We start from the raw sequence: 19,583 nt of genomic DNA, 5'->3' as shown, positions 1-19,583 counted from the left end.
TCCTCCGTGTGTATATGTCCTCCGTGTGTATATGTCCTCCGTGTGTATATGTCCTCCGTGTGTATATGTCCTCCGTGTGTATATGTCCTCCGTGTGTATATGTCCTCCGTGTGTATATGTCCTCCGTGTGTATATGTCCTCCGTGTGTATATGTCCTCCGTGTGTATATGTCCTCCGTGTGTATATGTCCTCCGTGTGTATATATCCTCCGTGTGTATATGTCCTCCGTGTGTATATATCCTCCATGTTCATATATCCTCCGTGTGCATATATCCTCAGTGTGTATATATCCTCCGTGTGTATATGTCCTCCGTGTGTATATATCCTCCATGTGTGTACTCACACAATAAAAACTCAAATAAAATCTTTTTCAAAATTGCCGTTAGCGTAGCTGGGCATGGTAGGTGACATGACCATAGATAGTGCTTTGAGATGAGGCCTTTCGGTGGGTGAGCAAGAGTAGACTTACCAGTGTGGGGCCCTGGCAATTAAACCAGGGGTGGAGGGGATGGGCTGGGAAGGTGGCTTTGTAAGAAGAGAAAGACCAGAAAATACATGAATACCTTGTCTCCTTGCTGAATCTTTCCCGGTAAGACTGGTGCTACACAGATTACTAAATATGTGTTAGGCAAGATGTGAGAATTAGCCATTAAGAGGCTAAAACTAATGGGCTAAGCAGTGTTTAAAAGAATACAATTTGTGTGTTGTTATTTTGGGGCATAAGCTAGCCAGGCAGCCAGGAGCCGGGTGGCAGGAACGCAGCCCGCAGCCCCCACTACACTTGGGAGGTAGAAGCGGGAGGATCTCTGTTAGTTCAAGGCCAGCCTGGTCTACAGAGCAAGTTCCAGGTCAGCCAGGATTGTTATATAGAGAAATCTTGTCTCGGAAAACCAACTATAAATAGATAGGTAGTGAGATAGATAGAAATATGAATTCATGTTGAAGCAAGAGGATTGAGTCCATGTCCAGCCTAGGCTACATAGTAAGAGCTGATCAGGAGGGAGAGGAAACAGAAGAAGAGAAGGGGGTAAATTTCAAGAGTTGTTGTGTGCCTGTATTCTTAGCAGCATTATGCACAATGGCCAAAAGGTGGGAGCTCCCTGTGTCCACCAATGGAAGAATAGAGAAGTAAGCAAAGTGTGCATAGGATGTGATATCATTCAACTTTGATAAATGAGGGGAATTTTGACAATTTGGATACGGATAAACCTTGAGAACACTGTGCTGAGTGAAAGAAGCTAATCACAGGAAAGAGAAGTTACTGTACACTCTCCCTTATAGGAGTGCCTAAAATAGATTCATAGAGCTGGGAAGTGAATCTTAGTTGCCAAAACCTTGGGGATGAGAGAGATGGTGTAATTTAATGGATGTATAGAGTTTCAGTTTTGCAAGAGGGAAATTCATCGAGACCGGCTGTGTAACGGTGATGAATAATGTTTGGCCACAAGATTTTAGCTTAAAAAAATACAGAGTGTAGGCTTCCTGCAGGCAGGGGTCTGTGGTGCTCACAGTCAGGTTTCTAGTGTCTAACAGAGAGAGGGCTTGATACATAGTAGGTACTTGACTAATATTTTGCCTGCCTTTGGCTTCTCCTCCCCCACTCAACATCCCATGCAGCAGGACAAGGGCCAAGTGGTTCTGGGAGCCAGTTCAGCAAACAAAGGCTCTTCTCTCAGGGCACAGAGGGGAAGAATTTCAAATATTTGTGATTTGATATTTGTCCTGGTCAGAGCAACTCTTCTTTCCTCCCCAGTTATGCTCCTCCGAGCTCAGTTGGCATTTCAGCGTCCTAAAGATAGATCCTGTTTCTACTTCCTAAAGCAAAATAGAATTGCAATGGACTTTGTAAGAAAATAAAAAGTGGAAGAAAGGCTGCGAGATGAAATCGTGATTAGGCTCCTGGGTGCTCTGCAGCCCCACACAGGAGGAGGGTGAGGTAATTAGCGTGTATCTGCCGCTCTGTGCTCGGCTTTGTCCCCTCACTGCCTCTGTCGCTTTCTTTTGTGCATATTTTCCCCCACTTGGCCAAAAATAGAGAGACGCAAAAAAGTTTCCTTGTACTTTCTTTGGCTTTTCTATTTTTTTCCCCCCTGGTGTTTTTGGTTTCCTCTTGCACTGGCCCTTGCTTTTTCTTACCACCTCCTGGCTCTCGCAGCCCCACCCCTTTCTCAGTATCTGTTTTGGAACCCTGGCTTGGTGCAGGGTGTCCAGGAGGGGCAGCATTTAGCGATGTATGTACGTCGGGTCCCTGAGCTGAGAGGTATTCCAATGGAAGGATGACTGTTTCCAGAGCAGCCATAGGGCGGGTCTTCTTGTCGGCTCTGCTTGTTCTGGGTCTTGCGTGACTCTGTGGTTATGATTCAGAATGGAACCTCTGGTGGCAAAAGTGTCAGAGAGCTTTGTCTCTTCATGCTGTTGTGGGGACCAACTGAAGACCCTGACCACCATAGAACCAATCCAGTGTCCAATGCTGGGCAATGTGGTCACGTGGTCACATGACTTTTCAGAGGTCACACTACCCATCCCTTTCTAGTTTCACTTTGGTTGCTGGGATAAACAATCTGACAAAAATCTGACCTTTAGGGGAGAAAGGGTTATTTTTTGCTCACGGCGCCAGGTTATAATACATCATAGCAGGGAAGTCGAACTAGCCGGAGCTTAAACCAGCTAGTCATATCACATCCACAGTCAAAAGTAGAAAAAAATGATTGCATGCATCCTGGTGGTCCGCTCAGCTTCTCCACTCTTATGCAACTCAAGACCTCCTGCCTAGGGAATTGTGCTGCCCACAGTGGACTGGTACTTCCTGCATCCATTAGTTTAATTAAGACCATCGCCATAGATTTGCCCATGGGCCAACCCAATATAGCCAGGCCTTCACTGAGATTCTTTTCCAGGCGATTTTAGGTCGCATCAAGTTGACAAAGTTAGCCATCACACCATCCACAGCAACGTAGCGGGCACTGCTCTATGCATTCTAAAAACATTACTAACACATTTAATTCTTTACATAGCAATTCAGGCCTCCCATACAACAACCCTGGGAATTTGTGAACGACTCTTGTCTGGATTTTGTGGGTGAGAAGCTGATACCTGGGGAAGGGGGTTCCATTCCACAGTTCTGAGATCCACATTTTTAACCACCATTCTTTGGTGCTTCTGCTTTATAGTTCCCTAGATTTCCTTTGGAGTTTTATATCTGGATTCATGAAATGTCTGCACCAATGTCTAATATCTCATGTTGGGCAACAAGTATCTCTCTGACCCTTTCGGGCAGCTCCTGGCACATCCGTTAACAATCAGATCCACAAGGCTCCACCCTGCAGCAGACGTAGAATCTGACCTTTCTTTTCAGGAACCAGAGGATGAGGAAACAGTTTTTAACATACAAACTTGAAGAACTGAAATTTCAGCCATGGTGTTATCACCCTTGTGCGAAGTGCCCTACCCCCACGTAAGCAGAGAGAGTCCCCTGAGGTCCATCACCAGCCAGGATGAGTTCGCGAGGAGCCATCCAGGCTCTTGGGAACAGGGTCATGAATTTTTTAGGTGATTGGCTGGAGTCAAGAGAGTGCTTCGGAGCTGCAGGGCAGACCTTCCGGTGATGGGAGCAAACTGGTCTGGAAAGAAGCCCATGACCTTGGCCTGTTTACCCTAGGAGACCATAACCAGGGCCTTGGACATCACGAGGTGCTGGCTAATCCTCAGACTCTACCTGTGTTCCCCTGGCTGGGCCCCAAATGGCTTTCCCTGGCAAGAAGAGGGAGAGAGGAAGACTCACAGAAAGTCAGGGAGACCTTGGGCTGCCGCTGTCGGCGCTCAGGCTGGCATCTCATTGGCACACAAACATTTAGCTTCTTTCCTCCACGTCTGCTTCCCACTAGTGGTTCCTGGGGCCTCCGCCCACCCAGACCTTCTTCCCACAGGGCTCTGGTGTCAGCCTGGCTAGGACGAGCCGAAAGCGAATCCTGCTAAGAAATCAGCTGATCACATCCGAGTTAAGGCTTGTCTTCTGCATGATGCATGAGCAGCTTTACAGAGACAGCACAACCAAGATGCTTAACAACAAGAGGCATGGCATCCAGCAGCAGCACCAGGCTCCTCGCTATGGAGAGATCTAGCTGGGGCCTTGATGCTTTGGGGCTGCTGTAACAGAACACCGTAGCCTGGATGACTTAAAATCTACAATATTTATACCTCATGGTTCTGGAGGCTGGAATTTAATATCAAGGCACTGGCAGGTTTCATATCTGGTGAGGGCCAGCTTTCTGGTTTAGACAGTCCTCACATAGTGGGGAGAGAAGGCAGCACTCTGGGGCCTGACTAGGCACTAACCCCTATTTTTATTAAAGGCCCTAACCCCTTTCATGAGAGCTCTGGCCTCATAACATGATAATATTACCACCTAGAGGCCCAACTGCTAGCGCCTCTACTTTGGTAGTAAGATTTTTCAGCACATGAGCTGGGGGAGGAAGGGTTGCATCTTCATAGCAGCTGGTAATCCATAACCCTCCTCACATGCTTTTTGGTTTGGTTTGGTTTGGTTTGGTTTTCTGGTTTTTGGGACAAGACCTTGCTATGTCCCCTTGGCTGGCCTGGAACTCAATATGTGAACCAGACTGGCCTTGAACTCCTAGAGACCTACCTGTCTCTGCCTCCCAAGTGCTGGGTTTAAAGGTGTGTGCCACCATGCCTTCCTCCTCAAATTCTTGTATCTCCAATCGGGCCTGACTGGCCAGGCCCACCAGAGACCTGGAATTCAGAATAAAACTTCAGCTGGAACACTGTGGCTTCACATCTGAGCCCTGGCTGGTAGGATTCTCCCAGATCAAGTCTGCAGAAGAGTTGTCTTTTGACACTTGTCAAGTCAAGTACACCCTAGGCCACTAGGCTGCTCGTCGGGACTCCCAGAAAACCCTGCTTGCCCTTTTGGGGAGGGGAGTCTCTCCTATAGCTGTGGACTCTTTGGGTTAATGCTCTTTTGACCCAGGAAGGAAACCAAGGTGTTTATCAGGTCTTGAGGCCAGCGCCCTCATGAGTGAGGTTAGTGTCCTTACAAAGAGAAAGCCCTAAGAGTTGCCGTAGCCACTGTCACCAAACCAGAGCTCAGTAAGGAAATGGCTGCCTATGTACCAGAGAAAAAACCAGAGCACCTTGGGATCTGGGAAGATGGAATGGCCCCTGGAATCAGGAGAAAGGGACTGTTCTTAGCCTAGGCTAAGGGGGCAGGCTCAGCGCTGTGGCTGTGGGTAGGCTCTTGGAAACCTGGCAGGTTTCTGAAGGCACGGTCACCAGTCAGCCCTCTTGCCCTTACCCAGGCTTCTCTGTGCGACTTCTGGGGACTGGCCTCCAATGGACACCTTTTACTCCCAGACCTCTGTGGTTCTTCCTCGACCCCTTTCTCAAAATACTTCTCTCCTTTCCTCCCTCGGTGCCAGACTGCCGGCATCTGACTCGCGTCCTGTGCAGGCTGCCATGTCTGGCTTTCCTGGGTTTATAATTGCCTCTGGTTAAAGTTTAAATAGATGGGTTTCAGCCCAAGAGAAAAATGTAAACAAGCCGTTTGTGCCGGCTCGGGCAGCTGGCTTTCAGTGCTCCTGAATTCTGCACGATGGGAAATTCACTTTGCTTTTCCCCAGCCCTGGGACTGAGCCTCCACCGCCGCTACCACAGGGTTTTCAGAGCCCTGAGTGCCTCTCTGAAGCCATTGAAGCCATGAGAGGCTTTTAGAGGACCCACACTTTTCCCTTTTAACTCAATTAAGCCATCAGGATCCTGTTCCCACTCTGGCTAGTGGGTCTGGGAGGCTGAGGTGAGAACCGGGTAGCAATCTCCCTCAGGCTGACCGCCCAACAGGAAGGAAAGGAAGGGACTGTCATTTCCCAACTGGAATTTTTTTTCTCTGAGGGGAGGAGGGGTTAAATTTGTTGCCTTGGGGGTTTTGGTGGATGGGGAGGACCTCCAGTCAGGAAAATGGGGCCATTCTTGCCTGAGGAAGATGGCTCTATTTGGCTGTTTTTTCTTAGAAGTAAGCAGGCCTTTGTGTTTCTGTCAAGGTTTACTTCATCCTGGTGGTTTTGTCTTAAGAATACTGACTTCTTATATTTCTCTGCTTTGTGAGTTTGTATACTGGAGTCGGAATGGATTCAGCAATACCTCGGGTCCTTTAATCAAGGACTTAATTGGATCATTGCCTTCTCTACTCGGAAACCTTCAGTCAGTCCCCATTTCTAGTTCAGACGCCTATGCGGAAGCTTCTGTGGTCTGGCTCCGCCCCTCCACCCCCTTCACCTTCAACTATCCCAGCCCCAAGCTGAACTCAGCTGAACTGGCTTGAACTCTTCCACCCTGTGCATAACCCGTTCCCTTGGCTGCAGTGGTCTAGCGCCCAGGCTTGCTCCCAGCACAGCTCAGAGCTGCCTCCCGGTGTTCTGTGGAGCTTCCCGGATTCCCCGCAATCTGAGTGGACGCTTCCGCCAGCTCTCTTGCAAGCCTTGGCAATCCCTTACCCCAAACCCTGTTTCATTTTATCAGTCAGCCAGCAGCTGCGTGTCAACTTCTCAGCCTTGATACTTACTCCCCTGAGTGGAAGATCATTTTTCCATCCCTCCCACAATGTCCAGAGTCAGATGTGACCTGCAGTGTCCAGTAAAGTATTCGATCTTTGTGGGCTGGAGTTCCTCCGACTCAGGCCCTTAGACCTGCTAAATAAGCACAGGACCACGGAGCTGCACCCCTAGCCCAACACTGAGGCTTTGTTTTCCAGCCCCTCTGAAAAGCTGTCTGACTCTTAAAATTAGCTCTTGGAGTTGGGCTTGGTGACACTTGCTTGTAACAAACAAACAAACAAAAATCCAAGCCCACAGCCAAACAAACAAGCTCACAGAAAATAGCTCTTGGGAGTAACAAAGAGATAGGGTTCAAGTCTTCACTCCTCTGAGTGTGGGGCTGCTTCCTAATTGTGACTGTGGAAAATTGTGACTTCTTTTTGGGGGCAAATTAGACTGAGATCTTCCAAGTAAAACCTTGAGCCGTTCTCAGGGGCGCTGCCTCCTCATGGTGGAGCTGGCACCCAGGCTTGAGGTCCTGTTGCACCCAAGGGTCCACTGCAGTAGACAGCTACAGTTAGTCACAGTGTGCTGCAAACGGGCAAGTGGCCTGGCTGCAGTGAGCAGGCGCCCAGTCCTATGGAAAGCAGTCTGCTGGCGCGGACATCCCAGTCTGTGTGAAGGGTGGTGGTCAGCTGACCCAGATTTGTGCTCTCTCACACAGGCCGTCTCCAAAACCCTGGTGGCCTATTACCAGAAATAGATGGGCAAGGTTTTGGAAGAAGGAGATCAAAGACATCTCCATCCAGCGTGACAGGACCCTGCCGAAGTTGACCTTGGTCAGTGGGAACCCAGTCCTCAGGCCCTGGTGTCTGCGCTTGCTACCAGAAATTCTATCCATACACCCACCACGAGGACCAAGGTTCACCTCTGTAGTAAGCGTGCTAGGGTTTTAATGATAAAGAGGAGGAGGGCACAGTCCCACCCACCTTTACCTCCTCGTTATACTCAGACCTCTTCAATATTGAACCATTTTACTCTAAGATACGGACCTTATCCGTCAAGGTTGTATGATGCATTTTCCCACTTGCCAGCATGATCGTCCTCTGTGTAACTGCTCTTGCAGGGTTTTGAGAGACTCTTTTTATTATTTATTTGTTCCACTTATTTATTTTTGAGACAGGATTTTACCGTGTAGCTTCAGCTGGTCTGGAACATGCTCTGTAGTCCAAGCTGACCTTGAACTCACAGTGAACTCACAGCCTGCTCCCGTTTCCAGTGTGCTGGGATGAAAGGTGTGTGCCTTCCTGCCTGACTCCTCTTGTGGGGAGCGCTGGACCTACTTATTCGTCGCTAGAAGACATGTGGCCGAGAACGCTGAGATACCAGGCAGCGCTATGTGTTGCTGAGCTACTCCTACCTTTAGCTCCCAGTATGAGGTCCGCTCTTCTCTGCCAGTCTTAGGAGGGATGCCAGTGCAGAGCCTCGGAGCCTCGTCTCTCCTTCCATCAGAGTCTCCCATGACAGGGGAGCATGGCTTCCAATTATTCTTTGAGTACATGTTACTACCATGTGTAGCAGTTGCTAAGAGTAAAGCTGAAACAGCCAATGCCTGTGCTTCTGAAAGTCTCAATCTAAGGGTTTGCTGCCACAAGGAAGAGAAAAATCTAAACTAGGATTGCAGGAGGCACAGGCAGAGGCAGTGGTGTCTCCGGTAAAGCTCCAGAGTGGTGACCCCAGTTAAGCCTTGAGGAACCAGTGCATGGCTGTCAGTAGTCAGCGCTCTCCAGGTAAAGGAACCCAACTGCTCTTTCTTCTGCTCTTACCAGGACAGACGGCTCAAAGCCTTCACCTCTGTCGTCTTTAACCTGTGTGGCCAAGATCCGTACGTGTTCACTGCTTTCATCCGCAGGGCCAGCTAATAGCTGGAGTAGTGTGAGCTCCCCCAGTGGGAGTGTGGAAGAGTCAAGGTGTGTGTGTATGTGTGTGTGTGTGTGTGTGTGTGTGTGTGTGAGGGAGAGAGAGAGAGAGAGAGAGAGAGAGAGAGAGAGAGAGAGAGAGAGCGCGCGCGCGAGAGAGAGAGCTAGCTTCTGGGTGGGTGTCCATTTGGATGAGGTACTAGATGTTTGTGTGTAGCTGTTTCTAGATGTTTCTGCCACGGACAGCAGAAGCACAGCTACAGAGAACGAAGCCACAGCTAAGTACCTCCCAGGCAAACTGTGCAGACAAGGGGAGCCTGAAACAATCCCCAGCCGAACAAAAACAGAGCAGGAAGTTGCATCATCAGAGGAAGACTGCCAGTGTCATGTTGAAGAGACGCAAATGTCACAAAAATAAAATGTGTGAGTCTTGCTTTGCCCGGGCACACACTATCACCATGCTTTCTTCTTTACCGTGACGTGGGATTATTGGAATCATATTTGGCAAAGCAAACATGAAGAACACTGAAATACAGAGATGGGAGAATGTTGTTACTTTTACAGTTACGTGCACCGTGTTTTGTTTATTTGTATCAGCAACTGAGTACAACTTAGCTCTGTCCCTTCGTGTAAATGTTTTATTCTCAAGAACTTTTACAGGCTATGAAACTGTGTCAGTGAAGAACATTTAACAGGATGAATGATTAGCACACGCTGAGAAATTCTAACAAATATGTTTTAACGGCAGTGATGTGATTGAAGACATCAGAGCAAGAAAGAGAGATCCCACGGGTATTACTTCACTTTTCATTTTGGTTCATGCAGAGAAATATTAGTCTCTTTACTAAAAAAGAAATAAGTAATTTTCCTTTTGATTAGATCAATGGTTCTCAACCTTCCTAAAGCTGAAACCCTTTAATACAGTTTCTCATGTTGTGGTGACTCCCAACCATAAAAATATTTTTGTTGCCGGGCAGTAGTGGCTCAGGCCTTTTTAATTCCAGCACTCGGGAGGCAGAGGCAGGCAGATCTCTGTGAGGTCGAGGCCAGCCTGGACAGGCTCCAAAGCTACAAAGAAACCCTGTCTTGAAAAACCACAACAACAAACAAGTTTTCGTTGCTACTTCTTAACTGCAATTTTGATACTGTTATGAATCATACATGTTTGATATGCAGGATATCTGATATGTGACCCCTGTGAAAGTGTAATTCAACCCCCCACAGGGGTTGAGACAGATTAGATTCTCGTAACTGCACACATGAAAAGGCGGTAAAAGGTTGAGGTAGCATTTGAATATACTTGACATTTTGAATATGTTACTTTACAAATGCCGTCATGCCTTTTGGCATTCTGCCACCTTTCCAGAGTTGGAATGGCTTCAGATGACTCGTCATTTTCCAGTGTCACAAAGAGTTAAAAGTATGTTGAGATTCTGGCAGTGAGTGAGGCAAGTTATGTGTACTTTGGCTCCAGCGCAAACAGTGCTTCCCCGCTGGGTACGCTTTCAGCATACGCTCCAGTGACCAGCAAGAGTAACTGGAGAGGAGCTTGGGTGGACAGAGTGGTCAAGCAGAGAAGAGCAGTGAGGAAGAAGGCAGACACTAAGGGACCTTTGCTTTCTCTGCATGTGGCCCAAATTATTCTGTTGATAATTACGGAAGGAAGAAAACGAATTGGGTAGAGGAGAAATTATGTATGAATATCAAACTCAGAGCCTAGGTCTGGCTTCACAGCGGGGTTATGTCATTGTCACTATGACACTGCTTTGGCAGTCTATAAATATGTCTAGTTTTAAGAAGTGTTAAGTGTAAAATGTATTTACTTTTATTTTGTGGGTATAAGCACTTTGCCCGTGTGTGTGTGTGTGTGTGTGTGTGTGTGTGTGTGTGCGCGTGTGTACACCATGTGTGCCTGGTGCCCTCTGAAACCAGAAAAGAGTGTTGGATCTGTGGAATTGGAGCTACAAACTGTTAAAAGCCAAAAGATAGGTTCTGTTTCCAGAACTACATTTCCTCTAAAGAGCAGGAAACAACAGCAACAGCAACAGAACTGAGCTGGAGAAATGGCGGTGGTGTAACAGTGTTTCCTAGTGAGCCCTGCTTTCACAGAGGATGGTCCAGGCACCTGCGTGAAGCCTCACAACCACCTGAGGCTCCAGCGCCAGGAGATCTACCACCTCTGGCCTCCTGGGGCACTTGTACTCAAGAGTGCAGTGCTCTTGCCCCACAGGTATGCATAATTTAAAGTAAAATAATAAATTTAAAAAAAAACCTAAGTTGCCCAAGATTTGGTTTGGATTTTGTTTGTTTGTTTCTTAGATTTTTTTTATGAGTGTAAATTCGGTGTTACTTTAAGACACAAAATTATGCATTAGGAAGAAATTGGTTTGCTCAAAATTATTATTCAGAATCATAATTTATTCAAGTGAATAAATCTAATGTCTTTTTCATTTTAAAATTGCACCTGGGGAATAGCTGCTGAACTTTAAGACACAAGATCAAATTTGACTTTTGTGTACCAAGAAGAAACCAGCAAAGACTTAGGGAAGATACCGTAAACATGGCACACATGACTAGATGTTATCTTTTTTTTCCCTAGAGCCATGACCTTCCACACATCACTTTAGAAAACATGTAAAAAGGAACAACATCTCCAGAAAATAATTCCAGGGAGAAAGGTGCAGAGGAAAAGGAGAAAGAAAACCCCAAACTTATTTATTGACTTTTTTTTCTCAAGCCCTTACATTTTTGTGAATGCATACATGTCACCACAACATTTGCCTGTTTTCCTACTTTCTGGGCTTCTGTATCTCCAGGGGCCCTCCATCTGGAAGTCTAGCTGGCCCTCTGTATCCATGGATCCTGCATCCTCAGAATCAGCCAACAGTGTTGAAGATATTGGGAGGCGGGGTGCACATATCCTGAACATTCTTGTATTTTTTTCTTATTATTCCTGGACTGGCCGGTCTTGCATAACAACAGTTTCACAGCGTGTATATGGTGTGAGGTATTACAGAGTATCTAAATAGGACTTAAACTATGCAGGAAAATGAGCATAGGATGTGTGCACGCAGCATGCCATTCTGTAGAAGGGACTTGAGCACGCTCATGCTTTGGTCTCCCAGGGAGATCCCAGAACTACCCCCTGTGGATACTAGGGTCATTGCTATAAATCTGAGCCTTGCTTTGAGAAGCTGCAGGAACTCCCTGACCCAGCTTATGTTCCAAGAAGCTCATCTTTTTCTGCTGCCGTTCTTAAGAAAAAAAGGTGAACTTGGAGATGCTAAGCTCCGTTTTACATTGCAATTCTAGAACTCTTTCCTTCAATGACTTGCTGGCCATTCTTAAATTGTGCTTGTCTGGGCTGAAGAACATAGCATCCCTGTCCCTGGAGAGACAAAGGAACTTTGCTCTTTTCCCAAAATACCTCTCTTTCCCAGAGCAATTTCCCCTCCTCTGAGAAATGCTGTCGTGTCAGGCTGCACTGCCCTTGAACCAGACAACTTTCTCTACTTCTTCATCTGTCTAAATAAAGCTAACCTACATTTGCTGTCTAATTCATTCGGAGGCTTGCTGGTGCTATTTAAAGTCCCCTCAAGGCCCCTGAGAAAAACAAGATGCTTTATCTCCTGGAAGGAACTGTAGCTTTGCTGGTCATTTAAGGAATTCAGGCATCTTAAGAATCTGTTCAGCCTTCTCTGATTAGGACACGATGAACAAAGGAACTCTTCGGGGTTTTGGTTCCACGCAGCTTTCATCCCTGTATAGGCGTGTGTGTGTGTGTGTGTGTGTGTGTGTGTGTGTGTGCTCCAAGTTTCATGAAATCTAACTTTTCTGAAGATTAATCTGTCATTTTTTTTATTGTGGTCTCTGATGACTGATTAGGTCACTGTGAGTTTATTTCCCCCTTTGGGAACAACTGCGATAGTTTAAAGACAGCTGCCATCTCAGTAAACCGAATTTGAGCATTTGGTCTGCTGCCACCTCTCCTTTCAGGCTTCATGGGCCGTTTCATTGGAGAACCCTGTTTCCTTCATGTTCCGGAAAAGCAAATTGTGCCAAGATGGTTGCCGAGCAGGGCTCCACTGTGCGTTTATAAAGGTCTGGGTTCAGAGGCTTGGGATTTGCTGTTTGTTTCTTCAGATCCAGAATGTATGGGGTCTGTTGGCTTGCCTCGTGGGAGGGCGAGCTGGTACAGCTCGACTGTCTTAGCCATTAGGGCCCTGCTGCTACCTTCCGCGCAAGCTTATTATCAGCATCCACTTACCCAGCCAGGATGCTGTGACGTCCATGGCAGAGAGTGAGTCAGAAGCCACAAGCTAACAGGTCTATTCCTTCCCTCTGTCACCTAGGAAACCAACTCATCATCCACAGGAAATGCAGGCCCCGATGGGGAGTGTGCCCAGATCAGGTTAGAAAACTGGCAATGAGCTTTTCAAAAGAGGTCAAATAATAATACGCAGAATTTTGGTCTGAGGTGGGAAGCGGATCCAGCCTCAGAAGTGTGGATCAGGGGGGTGGGGGTGGGGGAGCTATCCCGCAGAAACAGCAAGAGAAATTAATCAGCTAAAAGCAAGCAAGATGTCTGCTTTAGAAGAACCTGACCAAGGGCAAGAGATGTACAGACAAGATCTCATGCCGCAAGCAAACAGCACTTTTGGCCCAGTAGCTGAGGGTCTTTGGAGGTGGGTATGCTTATTCTGTGTGTGAAAAGAGAAGAGGAAATTGGCTGTGCACCCGGCCAGGCTTTCTGCAGTTTAACATCCCACAGTATGGTCATTATAGTTTATTCCCCAGCACTGTCTTCTCAGGAGTCACACGTTAATTTCCCCTATGCTTTGTCACTGCTAGCTGGTGCTGTGTTTTTCTTGACTTTTTATACCAGTGAGCCGTTGTCTCTAGTATTTACTTCTGGTTGGTCACAGTGTCCAGACACCAGTGGGTATCAGTTTAACGTGGCTGAGAAAACCGACCTGTACAGCCTCATGTTGTTTGGTAAACTTTTTGTTTCTGGACAGATTTACACTCCCGTTGCTTTGTGGGTGAGAGATCCTACGTCAGAGTTCATGCATCCTGCCAGAATTTACGGTTCTACACACAAAGGATTTCTGAGTGGGAAGCAAAGCTCCATAATCATGTGGCCCAGCCACCTCATTTTTCATACAAGACCTGTCTAAGATTGCATGGTGAGGTGGTGTGTAGGTGTAGGTTGGTGGCAGGGGACTTCTTCCTGCGGTGGGGAGAAGAGATAGCAAGTTTAATGGAAGGCTCAGATGGATCTCCAGGAAACATAGCTGCCTCTGAGACTGTTAAAATGAATGAGCTACTTTGATTAATGTAAGAAGTCCTTGTTAGAAGGGACAACTGGTCTACCACGGGCTGGGCAGGGTGTGCCAAGAGAGTATGATGCTACACCCAGAGTACTAGCTGAACGGGGAACAGTGACGGCCGTGAGTGTGTCTAGCAGAGGGCAAATCAGTGTTAAGAGTTCCGGTCGCTGCAGTCTTAGACGAGATGAAAGATGTGAAACTTTTTAGCCTGTAGCCTGGAGGATTTGTTATAGGAGAGGAAGGCGGGGGTACTGTCAAGCAGGTGAATGGCTGTCTTGAAGACAGCTTGGATTTATTCTCTGCACCTGAGAAAGACAATAAGGAAGTGGCATGAGTTAGAGGGTGGTGACTGGGTGGCGATGGTGCACGCCTTCAATTCCAGCACTCCGGAGGCAGAAGGCAAGCAGATCTCTGTGAGTTCAAGGCCAGCCTGGTCTACAGAGTGAGTTCCAGGACAGCTAAGATTGTGACACAGAGAAATCCTGTCTTGAAAACAAACAAACAAAAATTTCAAGGGTGGTGAAGTTTAGGAGTTTATTTTCATATTATTAATTTTCTGATATCTCAAACTGACAAAGTATGCTTGATCAAAGGAAAAAGCCATGGGATAATATCAGACTAAGTGATACGGTAATTAATTAATCCATTGTCCCTGCAGGAGTTCCAATATGCATTCACTCCTCCAAAGGATTTGGAGGATTTGCTGAACACCTGCTGTAAGGCAGTTGTTCTAAGCACTAAGGACATGAGTGGTACCTACTTCTTGTGCTGAGGTCATAGCAGTTTGCTGGGGACCCCAGGGATGTAGGATGCTGGGAAGAGACTCACAGACAGAGGCGCTTTGTTTGGCTGTGGTATTCGTGTGGTGTTAGCAGTACTAGCTGCTGCAGTATACCTAAAAACCGATCTCATAGCTCAACCACACAGGAAGGTTCTCCTACCATATAACATCCAAGATGTGTAGGACTGTTTCTAGCAACAGTCCCAAGACCGGGGCTTTCTGTCCTGTGATTCTGCCATCTTCACTCTGTAGCCTATGGAATCACTCTAGGTGTTACCATCTTCTGGCAAGTGGGGAGAATGTGGAGTATTGGGGCTATGGGTTTGGCTGGACCTGGAAGTGGTGCTCATGTACGCTGCTCACATTAATCTGCTGAAATTTGCCCTGTGTCCACAATCGAGCCAAGAGAAGAGTTCAAATACAGCCTTGGCTTTGGGTGTAGCCCAGGGGTTGAGTGTGTGCCATGCAAGCTCCAGGCTCTGAGATCAGTTCCCAGCAGCAGCAGCAACAACACACACAGAGGACAGCCGGAGCTGGGGGTACATGCAGTATTCTCAACAGCCGAAGAGGGAAGCAGGCTTTGATGCCTGAGCGACAAAATCCGAGATTCTCTGACTCTGGTGACAGAGCCAAGACAAGACTGGGGGGAGAGGGCTGGCTTCTCTATTTTATTTGTTTATTTTCTTTATATTATACTTAGTTAATTCCTTGGTTGACCAATGCAAGTCTTATGAATTTATGGGATACACACATTTTGATAAATATATACATTTTAGAAAGGCTAAATCAGGCTAGTTAATATGCCTTCCCTCACATAATTATATTTTTTCAGTGGTGAGACATTTATTTATTTATTGGGTTTTTTTGTTTTGTTTTGTTTTGTTTTGTTTTGTTTTGTTTTGTTTTGTTTTCTGAGGCAGGGTTTCTCTGTAGCGATGGAGCCTGTCCTGGAACTCTTTCCGTTGACCAGGCTGACCTTGAACTCACAGAGATCCACCTGCCTCTGCCTCCCGAGAGCTGGCATTAAAGGTGTGTGCCACTACTGCCCGGCTGAGACATTTTTAAATTTTTCATATTTAAAGGCAATGTCATCATTCCTTATGTTTATATTGTGTCTTCCCAAGGGAGGTCTTCTACTCAAGATGTATTCAAGGACTTGTGTTTTACTTTGATTTGTGCTGGTGTGGATTGAACATGATGTCTGGCACATACTAAAAAGTGCTCTATCATGAAGCGTCAGCCTCAGCCCTCAAGATACATCATTACATTGAAATAGCGAGGTAGAAAATGAAGCCGACTTCATGTATGAACAGTGAAGTGCTCTCTGGACTTGTTTGCGTATACGAAACACGGGGAAGATACGTAGGAAACCATGGAGACTGGGGTGAGGGCAGAAAGAGGATGGCAGCATCGCTGGGAACGAAGGCTCGTGTATTCGTTTAAATATTTTCTTCTTATCTATTTATAAAACTGCATAATTAAAAATATCTTATTCTGTTGCAGAAGAGTGTTCCAGTGACTGACCTCTTTTTGTTTTCAAATGAAGAGGAGCCAAGAATAGGACTGCTTGGGAAGGTGCGCTGCATAGAACTCTCGAGGCTGAGGTAAAAACCATGTGGAATGTGGAGACTTTCTTGTTACAAGTCTGTCCTTGCCTAATTAGAGCTTTCAACGAAAAGCGAAAGAGCATTAGAGCAGCGACCTGGCTTTTTGCGGGATCATCTAAAAGTTCCTGGGTGCTTTTCTGTGGAAAACCGTTGTTGATCTTCATAACATTCCTGTCTTAGCTTTCCTCCACTGTAACAAAATACCTAAGACAATTAACCTAGAAAGAGAGAAGGTTGATTTTGGCTCGTCATTGTAGAGGTTCCAGCTGGCCCCCTGTCTGAGGTGAGACAGACTCCGTGGTAGGAGAGAGTGACGGGGCAAAATGTTCACCATATGTCCTGGAAGCAAACAGAAAGAGGAGTGAAGGCCCCACAGCCCCTTCTGAAGGCATGGCCTCAGGGATGCAAGGACCTTCCACAAGACCCTGCTTGGCAAGGATTTTACCACCTTGCTCTAGCACTGCCTTGGGACCAGTCTTAACGTTTAGACTCTTGGAAGTCAGTCAGTGTGTGAACTATAGCAATCCCTATAGTAGGTGTTAAAACTAAAATTAATTTCTTGTTTGGTAAGATATTTTTAAGACCAGGGTATGAGCTTGTCTACAAATTCACGCTAGGCTTATTAGCCAGTCTTTTTGATTTCAGGGTCGTCTCATCATTAGAAAAATGGGATAAAAATGCTTGGTGCTTCATAGCATCCCCCCCCCCCCCAAGATTTTCTCAGTAAGTCTTTCCATCAGCCATACACATTAATCGGGACTGGTATTATCTCAGCTTTAGAGACGAAACACAATGGCGGCCACTATAAACAAAGTAACAAGATCCATGAAAACTGGAGAAAGTAGGGTTTTTGATCAAGAAAACACTGTTATCCATCAGTAGCTGAAAGGCAGAAAGACAGATATTTCAGCAGAAAATTGACCAAGGGTGTGTGTGTATGTATGTATGTGTGATCATACAAAAATACCATAGTGATAATCCAATAAACTTTTAGAAATAATTTTTTTCTGTCAAAATGGAGATAAAGGATAAACCATCCTTAGTTAATTGACAAAGGTCTAAGGGCCATTTGAATGGATCATCGATGTGTTTCTGGGAGAGATGTTTGTCAGCGTAATCTCAAGGTAAATAAGAAACATATTAAGGTTTTAAGCATAACCTGTAACCTCTGCTAATTATTCTGACAGAGTCTGGAGGACCCTGGGGCTTGCTGTCTAGCCTTTTTTTTTTTTAAGATAGGGTTTCTCTGTAGCTTTAAAGCCTGTCCTGGAACTAGCTCTTGTAGACCAGGTTGGCCTCGAACTCACAGAGATCCGCCTGCCTCTGCCTCCCGAGTGCTGGGATTAAAGGTGTGTGTCATCAACTCCTGACATAGCCATCTTAACCTAATTGGCAAACCCCAGGTCCCAGTGAGGGACTGTATCTCAAAATATCATAGTGGCCAACTCCTGAGGAACTGCACCCTGGCTGACCTCTGACCTCTACATGCCCGTGCACACACATGCATACAGAATCATGTCAAAGAACTATGCAAAGAAAAAAAAAGTTAGAGAGATGGCTCTGCTGTTAAGAGCACTGGCTGCTCTTTCAGAGGTCCTGAGTTCAATTCCCAGCAACCACATGGTGGCTCACAACCATCTATAGTGGGATCTGATGCCCTCTTCTGTGCATGCAGATAGATAACAAAAAGTTAGTAAACTGCGCAGGGATGTGTATGTGCTTTATAAAATGGTGAGTTCTGAACGACTGTTAATATGTCAGCTGTCAAGAGCGATTTAAGTTCCGGAAGCCATGTTGGTTCCTTCAAAGTTGTATGTCTAGGACGCAGAACGGTGAGGCTGTGGCTCTAAGTGGTCTTGACCCGATGGAGCCAATGTTTCCGAAGGGTCTTTAAACACATCTGCCTTCCAAAAGCTTGCGTGGGACTTCAGCCCTCACCTGAATTGGTGCTTAGATTTTAGGTATCCGGTGTTGTGACTCATTTCCCATGCCAGCGTGTTTCCACTCCTTAGATGACATTTCCTCGTGTTTGCAGACCGCTGGTCATTGCATAGCCCACCAGCATCTCCCACGTCTCTTCAGTCTCTCTGTCTTTCTGGATGAGCCCACCACTCCCAGCGCCCCATAGTAGAGCCCTGGGTTCACCGGTGCAGATGGATGGCCCGTTTCTCCTTACCCACATGCAGCTTCGAGGACTCTTCTCGCTACACCGGGTGCTTCGATCTCTTTATTTTCACCAGAATAAGCCTCTTCTTATCAGCACATCCAATACTCTCCCGCACTTTCATAATTATCAGACAGATGGGGTTCGAATGTTACAAAACACCCAGCACTAAATACAGGCAACACGACGGCGACAAAGTGTCGTTAGCCAGGGCTGAAATCAACAACAGCCAACGTTGCTGCTGTCTGCTGGAGGCCGGGGAAGCGAAAAGACTATGACTTTTTTTTTTTTTTTTCATTTTTGTGAAAGGTGACAGGTTGCCAAGCTGCCAAGAACTCCTTCTGCCTTTGCTCAGAATGCTCTGCCGAAGTACATTTGAGACATCAACCATCAAATTACATATAAATATGTAATCAACTGGAGTTATTTTTAGATAGCTCAGTGGGTTTACATTGACTGAGCGGGCTGAGGCTGCGGGTTTGAACCCACGTGGCTTATTTAACGCATGAAGAAAATTCGTCACCTAGGTAGCCTGTCCCTGCAATCGACCATGTCATAAATGTGGGATCTAGCTGTACTGTGTAGGGGGCAGTCATTTCATTTCCGGTACAACCCTCCGAGGGCAGTGCAAGTACCAACCTTTGTAACAGTGACCTTGGGCTCTTTCATCTCAGAACCTCAATTAGCCATTCACAAAAGAGAAGATGCCTTAGTCATATGTTTAGAACAATTTGTAATGTATTTATAAGCACAGGTTGGATCACAGTGTTCTCAAATATAAAATGCTTTTAAAAAAAAAATCAAAAGAGGCCATTTCATCCCCCTCATGGAGAGTATTAGAAAACTAGAGGGTGGTACCTGATTCAGCTCACTGCCTGGGGACCTGAGGACAATTATTCCTATGGAGTTTCTGCCCTGAGATTTGCCCAAGCTCAGGTCAGCTTAGCTGGAGGATGCTCCACTGCCCTCCAAGCCCAGAAGGATTCACAGCCCAGCTTCTGGGCAAGAGAAAAGGGAAAACAACCCTCATGTCCCTCTGTTTGAGGATTTGTTCCCCCATCTAGAGCTTCAAGTAATCCTGTAAAACAAACAAACAAAACAACGACAACCCACCCTGTCCCTGGCCTCCTAGCTCTGGTTTGCAGGGCTCCTTTGAGGTCTGCCCCCCACTGCTTCCCTCTGGAAAGCTTCTGAGTCAGCCTGTGAGTCACCTCACTCATTAGCCGAACTCAGA

General features: G+C 46.5%; 1 protein-coding gene across 18 annotated transcripts in view; it reads left to right on the top strand.

Annotated features, from left to right (window-relative positions):
* LOC126501214 (uncharacterized) overlaps positions 1-19,583 on the top strand; it is a 166,316-nt gene that overhangs the window by 94,906 nt on the left and 51,827 nt on the right. For all 18 annotated transcript variants that reach the window (XR_007591568.1, XR_007591566.1, XR_007591573.1 and 15 more), the window contains one exon: positions 16,082-16,182. Coding sequence is in view for 1 of the 18 variants with exons in the window: in XM_050141761.1 (XP_049997718.1) it covers positions 16,082-16,182 (101 nt within the window). In the remaining 17 variants the exon portion in view is untranslated. The remainder of the gene's footprint in view (positions 1-16,081; positions 16,183-19,583) is intronic.

The sequence above is a fragment of the Alexandromys fortis genome, unplaced genomic scaffold (assembly GCF_014885135.2).
Source record: "Alexandromys fortis isolate MF-2015 unplaced genomic scaffold, M_Fortis_MF-2015_v1.1 scaffold_44, whole genome shotgun sequence".
NCBI classification, from domain to species: Eukaryota; Metazoa; Chordata; class Mammalia; order Rodentia; family Cricetidae; genus Alexandromys; species Alexandromys fortis.
This window is presented reverse-complemented; position numbering and strand designations above follow the sequence as displayed.